Raw genomic sequence first — 8,480 nt, forward strand, 5'->3', positions numbered from 1 at the left:
AATTTAGTGGCTACAATCCGGAGCGCACCATAGTTCCATAAGACGGTTTCCTCATCGTTGAGCTTCATAGTGTCAGTGCAGTATCTATCACCTAGATCAAGATTCAAGCACTAGATCAAATGCTTAATCATCGGATATAACATCAAGATCAGTTTGACAAATTTATAAACGTACATCATCGATGCTGAGCCGCTGAAATTTGTCAATCAGTGCCAGACCGACCGGAATATAGAGAAGAAATCCGATCAAGAATATCACCGTGCAAAAGATTTGGATGCAGAATGTGCGCTTGGTGCCTAATGTCGACCACTCAAATGAATTAAACAAGTTTGTTGACAGTGACTGTTCATCCGACTCGGACGTAGAGTACGATTTCCCTCTGTTAGTCATATGGGCGAGCTTATAGCTCACATATGTCTGCATCAGTCGCTGACTTAGTATATGTACCACAAGGAACAATAAGAAAACGTACATTAACTACTAACGCGATAGCCTCTAATGCAAAGAACCAGTAAGCCGCATACTTGTGAATTTTTGGGTAACTTGTCGTGCTAAAAAATGCAAGCACCGGTAGTCCAAAAGCAGATAACACGCCAAATAATCGCACAGCTTGACAATGCTTCCGAGTAAATCTGCCGTATACTTTCTCTACGTTCCCTTGACTTTCCATCTCAATAAATTCAACTTGAAATTTGTGATTGACAATCCACGTTACGATAAGAGCGACTGTCACGATCGAAAGCCCTACACAGAACACAATGTAACCTGGAGAATCTATAAACAATACAACAAACACTTAGCATCTTGCTTTGAAGATATCAAGTCGAATTTTCAATGTCACCTCTGCCTACGTCTGAGAAATAAGGCCATGCTAGTCCACCGAGATAGATATTCTTGGATTTAGCAAGTAACACACATGTAAGAAGTGTTGCAATTGCTACTGTGGTGGCCACGATGGGAGCAACCCTTGTTCCAATGGCATACACTCCGACATTCATTTGATGTAGAATGGTGCTATCACGGTGGAGCTACACACCAGAAAATGAGAGTTTGGAAAGTGGGATGACAGCATTCGTAGCATCGGAATTCTGAACATGGACGGATTTTGTGCGCGAGTAATGCTTTAGAATTTGTCGTCACCAAGCAACATATTTAGTGTAAAACTCGACTGAGACCTCATTTTTGCACAGTGCCATTTTATGTATTTGCGTGATAGTTCCACTATACTAATGTAGCGTCAGTGCCAATAGAGCTAGCCATTTTATGCTTAAACTTGTCTTTTCCAACACTCTTCAATTCCAATAAATATTAGATAAAACAGAGCGATGCGTGTATTGTTCGCTAGAGAAAACACGCTTTCCAAAAGTAAATTTCTACAAGTCTGGAATCGCAAAGTTATGCACAGTCAAAAAATTTATATCGAAACTCTTGGAAGGAATGGGACATCATATACCAGTACTTGACATCCCGAAGGCCCTAATTCGATTGTTAAATTCCTTAAATCGTACCATACTTGAATAAAAGACAAGTCGAGTATAATAGTTTTGACCAGACAGACATCCTTAGTCTTTACATTACGACCAGTGAAGTATTGTCAATTGTGTCATAGCAGACGTTGCTAATAACACGTCGGAGCCTTTTCAAAGATGTAATAATTGCAAAAAATAATGGATTTTTAATTTCACTGCCTAATTTTTTCTCTTTCTATCATTTACGTACTTGGTGCATGGTTCAGGTCATAATTTATCATTCAAATTACAATGGAGGTAGATAGTATGCTTTCTATGTATATGCAGCAACTAAATTGAGGAAAATTTGACATTTGAAGTAGCTTTTCTTAAAATGTTTTGAGCATGACTATCTTCTTAGTTATAGAGTTTTTAGGTGTATAAAATAAATTTATGTATAGACAGAGCGTTGTCGCGAGATTTTACATCCGTACTATCCATATATTATTAACCCTTATCGTCGCTTAAAATCGATGATACGCATGACAACCAAGGTTACAAGACGCATAAAAAGAAGAAGCCCCATGACGACAGCTAACGAGAAGTTCATGTCCAAACGACGTGCATTAAACACTTCGTCAATATACAAGGACAAAGGTATATTGGCTACAGCGGGCGGTGCATCTCTAAGCAGTTGGCATCCCAGTGGGTAGCTCGAAACGTCGATTGTCGCGTTCATAGTTGCAGCCTCTGCAATTTGCTGCAACTGGTTATCGGAACAGTCCCCGAGAACGAGCGCAGTGAGCATTTCAAACGTGTAGCGATGTGGCACGAGTTGGGACAACCATTTGTATTCATTCGGAATGCTCGAAGCCGGCGGATTGTAACCCATAAACATGAGAAAGATCGAGTCAAAGAGTGCACCCCATACTGCAGCAAGCTCAACGGTCGGCATAGCAAACGTAAAGAATTGCCCAAAATATGTCTGGAATAGAATGTGTATAGTCAGAACCATCCAATATATTACAGCTACAGTGACGTCGCCATGTTCAGAGAAGCCTGTCATCGGATAAAACACACTGACAAAGATCGTAGAGGAGACAGCAGCATATGGTATCTCCACTAAAGATGATGCCACAAAGTACCAGAAAGCGCTGTACGTTTCAGAGTCGCGTTCGCGATAAAATGGTCCACGCTCATTATATGCAAGCGGTAGAATTTGTACGTAAGAGCTGACGCCTAAAAAGCACGTCGAAAAGAAGATGAGCCCCACGGCACCGTTTGCCCCCTGGTACGTCGAGAAATCAATATTACCCGAGTATACGATCCCAAACATAAAGCCAAGAACTAACGCAGTCACCATTCTTGTGAGTGAGTAGAGTGGCGTGCGCCAATAAAGCCGCAAGAACCGGCGCATCAGCATGATGAATTGTAAAGTATTGCTTGCAGCTCGACGCTGTGCGAATGTCACAGGCGCTAAGCGGTCCGACGGCATGAACACCCCAGGAATAGCTTGCTTGGCATCCAGAAGCTGCTTAAGGCGACTAGATCGATATGCTGCAGCAAAGTCAAACATTACATCTTGATGTTGGTGCGAGCATTCAGAATTCATTGAAGAATTCAAAGAGGCATCTATTCGAGAATTTTTCGTCGCAGTATGTGACGACTGTGTCACCGTCGTCGGAATCGTAGAAAAATGCTTGGCTTTCTCAAAACCAGCTCCGATTGCATCTAGCACCCACGTGGCTGGGTTGTCTCCGCATTTAAAAGTCGGCAAACTGTGTGGTAGAGATAATTGTTGGAAATAGTTAACTACCGTCTCACCTTTGTGTCCTAGCTCGCCGAAGTACACAGTTTCGCCTCCCCGTTGCAATAATAAAAGACGGTCGAACAACAGGAATACTTCTGTTGATGGTTGATGAATGGTACAAATGACTGTACGCCCTGAATCGGCTACCCTGCGTACGCCATCCATAAGTGACTTAGCCGCGCTTGCATCAAGACCGCTAGTAGGTTCATCCAGAAAAAGCACGCTCGATTGCGCTACCAGTTCCACTCCTAGCGTCAATCGCTTGAGCTGCTCACAGGTGCTGCCACGAATGAGCTGATCAGCTACATTGCTAAGTCCGAGCAATTCTAAACATTCCGTGACAATCTCTTCGATCCGCCCTGGTGCCACCTTGTCGCTTTGACGAAGATATGCGGAAAATTGTAAAGCTTCACGGAAAGTAGATCCATCAGAGTGCACATCTATTTGCTCACAATACCCGGTACATCGACGCACTGCAACTTCGGTGGCATCTACGCCGTTCAACAGCACGCGGCCTTGAAAAGAAGGCACGCCTTTTTTTTGCTTGCTGCCTATCTTTCCACGTTTGCGACCTGCGAGCACGTCCAATAAGGTTGTTTTTCCAGCGCCACTAGAGCCCATGAGTGCCGTCATCGTACCGGGTAGTGCGTAGGCGGTGACCCCTTTCAAGAGCTCGCGAGTTTTATTTTCGGTACTTTTACCTGCATGATGATGATCTTGGGCTCCTCCTACACAACGTTGCCCAGCAAGTTCTTCAGCTTCTGTTGCGGGAACTGTTATTTTGTATCTCAAATCTTGGAAAGCAATCGTCACGGGTGGCACATTCCATCGAGGCGTTAAGCATACTTCAACATCGTCGATCATTGTTGGGACTCCTTGTGATAAGTAAAATGAGTTGTTCAGACCACCATCTTCTTCTACCACGACAATCTCATTGCGATCCGGAAATCCAGCCACGTCGTAAAACTCGTCTCTTTGTGGTGTGGACAATATGGCGTACGAATCCTTTTGTTGTCTTGTGATCTTCGGATTCGTAAGCGAACCCGGTAGTTCTGGCGGCAACGCTAGGGAGGATTCATGACTATAGTATTCCAGCATAATGTACGATGACCACATGGAAACGATGTACACCATACCAAGAAACACAATACCTAGCATGACCCACTTAGGATCGTCCGGAACCTCATACAACCCGAGAGAATAAGTTCCGAAAGTCTGATTTTCAAATTTCTTGCAGTAATCAATGCCACCATATACGCAGACATCCAATTGACTACTGCGATACTGACTTACTAGAATCCCACGTGTAGTCCAAGCAAGTGGATTGCTCCAATAAATCCACCGCATTGCCCACGGAAGCTGCTCACGTGAGACGGCAAAGCCGGCAGAAAGAACCCAGATCAGAAGTACTAATGTAGACGCTGGTTGAGCCACTAATAACGACGAGCACGCAGCAGAGAGAAAAAAGTATTCGCCAACAAAGACTAAAACAGTTAGAAGCATGTACACCAAGAATACAAGAAAGTTTTCCCAGGTGGCAACGAGTCCGCCCATCCAATAGACTAGTGAGCTAAAGATGATGGCTTCTGTAACTGCAAGCGGAAATTGAGATAAACTCGAAGCCAATACGTAGCTGGATGTGCGATAGAAGTTGGCGCTGCGATGCTTGTAGAATACTTTGCGTGCGTCAAAAAGTGGTGACAAGATCGCTGATTGACCAAGACCAAGAAACAAAGCACAGGAAAAGGTGACACCTAATGTTAAGTGGACGTCCGCAAGATCCATGCTGTAGTGAACAGATCCCACCATCAAGCCGACGAGTAGATCCAACAACAATCGACCCACTAAGAAGACTTGGTTACGTACAAATAGTCGAAGTTGACGTTTGACTACTGTCCACGTGCTTCGTACAAAGCTATGTCGGAACGCAGGCAACTGCAGCAGTGCTTTTTGATCCAAAACAAGCTCTCGATCGCCGTCTTGATGATCCGGTAAACTGTACACCTCCGTGCCAAATTCAGCTTTATCCAGCTCCTCGATCATTGCTTCGTACATTGGCGACATGATCCACAAGTCTGCAAACTCATTTGCTTGACGAGGATGTCGGCGTCTTCCTGGCATAGGTGCACGTGAGTGTTCGTACTGAATCTGCTGCGGAGAGGCTAAGTCGCACAAAAATTCTGTTAGGTCACGCTCTGGAGGACAAACAAAGCCCAGAGCCTCAAAGTAAGCCTGGACATGGCATCGAGGGCCATGGTATAATACTTCACCGTCCGCAAGTAGAAGAACGTTATCGAAAAGTGCTAGAATTTCAGGCGCTGGTTGCTGTAGTGCAATCACAACTGTCTGTAGTTGCTTTTTAGCCATCCGGCGCTGTGCGTTTACTACATCATAAGCAGCTGAGCTATCAAGCCCCATTGTTATGTCATCCATCATCGCCACTGCATGCGGGCCAAAAGTCATCTCGCCTGTTGTCACTCGCTTTTTTTCTCCTCCAGATACTCCACGAACGCGCTCATCACCCATTATGGTATCTTGGCACCGTGTTAAACCAAGCTCTCGGGTCACAGAAATAGGGTCTCGCTCTTCGCAAAGATACGTCATTGGCAGCGCGAATGGAAATTCTAACGCAGAAGATTTGTATACTGCGCCAACAGGTTTCGCGTCAACACGGACAGCACAACATTCAAATGCAAAGTCTAGCGTTTCCTTTACCGTCATCATTGGAAGATGTGAGTCTTGTTGAGGAACATACGCGATACATCGCGCAAGTTGTGCCCTTAGGTCGTGATAAGATAGACCGCTATACGCAATTTCACCATGCAAAGTCATTGTCTTGTTTGACACAGCTAATCGTCCGCTGAGAAGTTTGAGCAAAACCGACTTGCCCGATCCAGAGCGTCCGAGTATAAGCGTCATGGAGCCTGGCGTGAAGGCTCCAGTCACATTTTTGAGAATCTGACGACGTATGATACTTTTACGAGCTGTGAGGCCAGCAAATACTCCACGGACATGGTTTGTGATCGTAGGAAGTTGCTTAGCAGCCAGAGTCTCTCGCCCTGTTTGACCTAAAGCAGCTTGATCTGCTGCAACCGGCGATACAAAGCCATCCACAGCCAATGATAGATGACGAAAACTAACATGGATTTTCGGAACAGCACCAACCGGACGATGAGGTTTGAAAGGCGAGTCCTGAACACCGTTTCTTGTTGTTGTTCTACGATTGCGTGAGCCACAAGTGTGGCGTTGATGACGAAGATAGTGCTTTGGATTCGTATCGATAAAAAAAGACTCAAGTATGGGCATCGGCTCGCTTGACCTACTTGAGATAGACGAGCTGAAATCTGCAGTCGATAATGGTTTTGCCTTGAATGAATTACTAGATTTTCGTTTGTTCATCTGTTCATTCGGTTGAAAACTTGTCATGATTTCAACAATTCTGGTTTAATCGACTAGACACTATCGAATCTGAATGGAAAATGCACATTTCCAAAACTGTGATTCCTGTGAGTTGGATTCTTTCATATACAAGTCCCTCTCGTTATTCTGCTTGCACGATCAAAGTTCCTTCATTATGAGTTACCCTCGAACTTCTGTAATTTGTGTCGTCCATGAAAATGAAAAGAGTAGGACAATATTTTTTGGAACCAGCAGTGATGGCACCAGCATTGGTAATACACATATGTAGTACTTTAGATCTACAAGTATTATTACAATTAATGCTAATAGTAGAAATAAACAAAAGCACGCTACACCGTATTTACATAAGTCATGACTTCAACCTTGCGCTTCGTTGCGTCAACTGCCATCGTTTTCTCATCCTGTTCCTCTTTCGCCAATTCTAGCACATATTTGCGGGAATAATATCCCACCATAAATAGCAATAGCAAAGCGCTTCCTGCCCCGACAAGCAGTAAGATTCCCTCTGTGCTGTGTCTAGATGCGGTAGGGCTGACCAATAGCGCTGCAACGTTCTCTACAGCATGGCCTGAGTAAACCCAAATAAATGAAAATGGAAGACCAGTAAGCAATGCTGCTGCAAAATACACGGAAAAACGCACGTCCAGCACACTGAGTCCGTAGTTCTTGATTGCAATAGGGAAAAACGCCACACGTGTAAGAAATACAATTAAAATCTGACGCTTGCGCAACAAACTCTGAAAACCTTGCAATGCTGGATGGCCACGCGCCATGTAGGAATGTACACGATGACGACACATATAGCGCCCAATAACGTACGAGAGTACGGAACCCAAGAGTTTGCCAGTGGTGGCCAGCAGAAGCCCCAGCCACAAGCCAAAGATGTAGCCGGCCAGCAATTCGAAGACAGTGGATGGAAAGCAGAGTACCACAAAGCATGTAAAACTACACACGTAAAGCGCAGCTCCCAACGCCTCGTGGACTTGCAACCATTGGACTACGAGAGTGAAGTCGTTACTGCGTACAAAGCGAATCACAATCAAGCCAGCCGTCACACCTAAAGCGATAAAGACCAGTACAAATAGTGCGCGCTTTAGAAAAGAGAGTTGGGATGTAGAGGTACTTGGAGGTGTGAGCTGCTTCAGCTGCACGGGCTCGTACATGGTGTTACGCTTGAGGTTTTGCTTGCGGTACTTGACAGTTTAGCATTTCGAGCAACATTGAGATCACTTTTTTGCTGCAACGATTGACGGTACTAGAACAGTATATATAAGCTTGTATAGATAATAGAAAAGTGTTACATTGTGAACTATCAAACGTAGCAAAGCAATATAGCGAAGAAATAAACAAGGATGAACATCTTGCTACGATGTTGCAATGAAATTTCCTATCCATGATAAACGAATAAAGCGCATCATTTAACCGACTCAGACAAGTAATTCCGTTCAGCAGCATATATCATCTTTAAAAATCGTCTCCACCCTCGAAAGCTCCATTAAATTTCTTGCCAGTTCCACGTGACGTTTGAGAGTCTTAAGTCTCTACTTTGTTTTCGGTATTCCAACGATTCGTACGACCGCAGTAGGTTCATGGTGTTTGTTGATTATCTCTCCGAAAAGGCCATCTAAATGCCGTGATACTGTCATGTAAAGGCAAGGACTGTACCAACTCATAAGCGGCTACGCCACCAAAGCGGTTTTGCCGAAGTGTAACCCAAATCTTCCATGTTATTTTCACGTGAGGGTGTTGGACTTTTAACTAGCTCGATACGCTTCCTATGCGCAAGAGTGCTGAGGTAAGGG

The 8,480-nt window shown here is 44.4% G+C and overlaps 3 protein-coding genes across 3 annotated transcripts in view; all 3 read right to left on the reverse strand.

The window, feature by feature from the left end:
• PHALS_03235 (FOG: Transposon-encoded proteins with TYA, reverse transcriptase, integrase domains in various combinations) overlaps nucleotides 1–998 on the reverse strand; it is a gene marked incomplete at both ends in the record, with an annotated part of 4,697 nt that extends 3,699 nt beyond the window's left edge. The window contains 4 exons of the mRNA XM_024721861.1: nucleotides 29–110; nucleotides 175–417; nucleotides 473–774; nucleotides 842–998. Coding sequence (XP_024572995.1) covers nucleotides 29–110; nucleotides 175–417; nucleotides 473–774; nucleotides 842–998 — 784 coding nt within the window. The remainder of the gene's footprint in view (nucleotides 1–28; nucleotides 111–174; nucleotides 418–472; nucleotides 775–841) is intronic.
• A 964-nt stretch (nucleotides 999–1,962) lies between these two features.
• On the reverse strand, nucleotides 1,963–6,684 carry PHALS_03236 (atp-binding cassette superfamily; the record flags this gene model as incomplete). Its single annotated transcript, XM_024721862.1, has 2 exons — nucleotides 1,963–3,830; nucleotides 3,897–6,684. 2 exons carry the CDS (start codon nucleotides 6,682–6,684, stop codon nucleotides 1,963–1,965), a joined length of 4,656 nt encoding a protein of 1,551 aa, XP_024572996.1.
• A 266-nt stretch (nucleotides 6,685–6,950) lies between these two features.
• On the reverse strand, nucleotides 6,951–8,038 carry PHALS_03237 (atp-binding cassette superfamily; the record flags this gene model as incomplete). The annotated part of the gene is made up of 4 exons (XM_024721863.1): nucleotides 6,951–6,956; nucleotides 7,023–7,735; nucleotides 7,840–7,933; nucleotides 7,997–8,038. 4 exons carry the CDS (start codon nucleotides 8,036–8,038, stop codon nucleotides 6,951–6,953), a joined length of 855 nt encoding a protein of 284 aa, XP_024572997.1.
• Nucleotides 8,039–8,480: the final 442 nt, after the last annotated feature.

Source organism: Plasmopara halstedii, assembly GCF_900000015.1.
Source record: "Plasmopara halstedii genome assembly, contig: Scaffold_210, whole genome shotgun sequence".
NCBI classification, from domain to species: Eukaryota; Oomycota; class Peronosporomycetes; order Peronosporales; family Peronosporaceae; genus Plasmopara; species Plasmopara halstedii.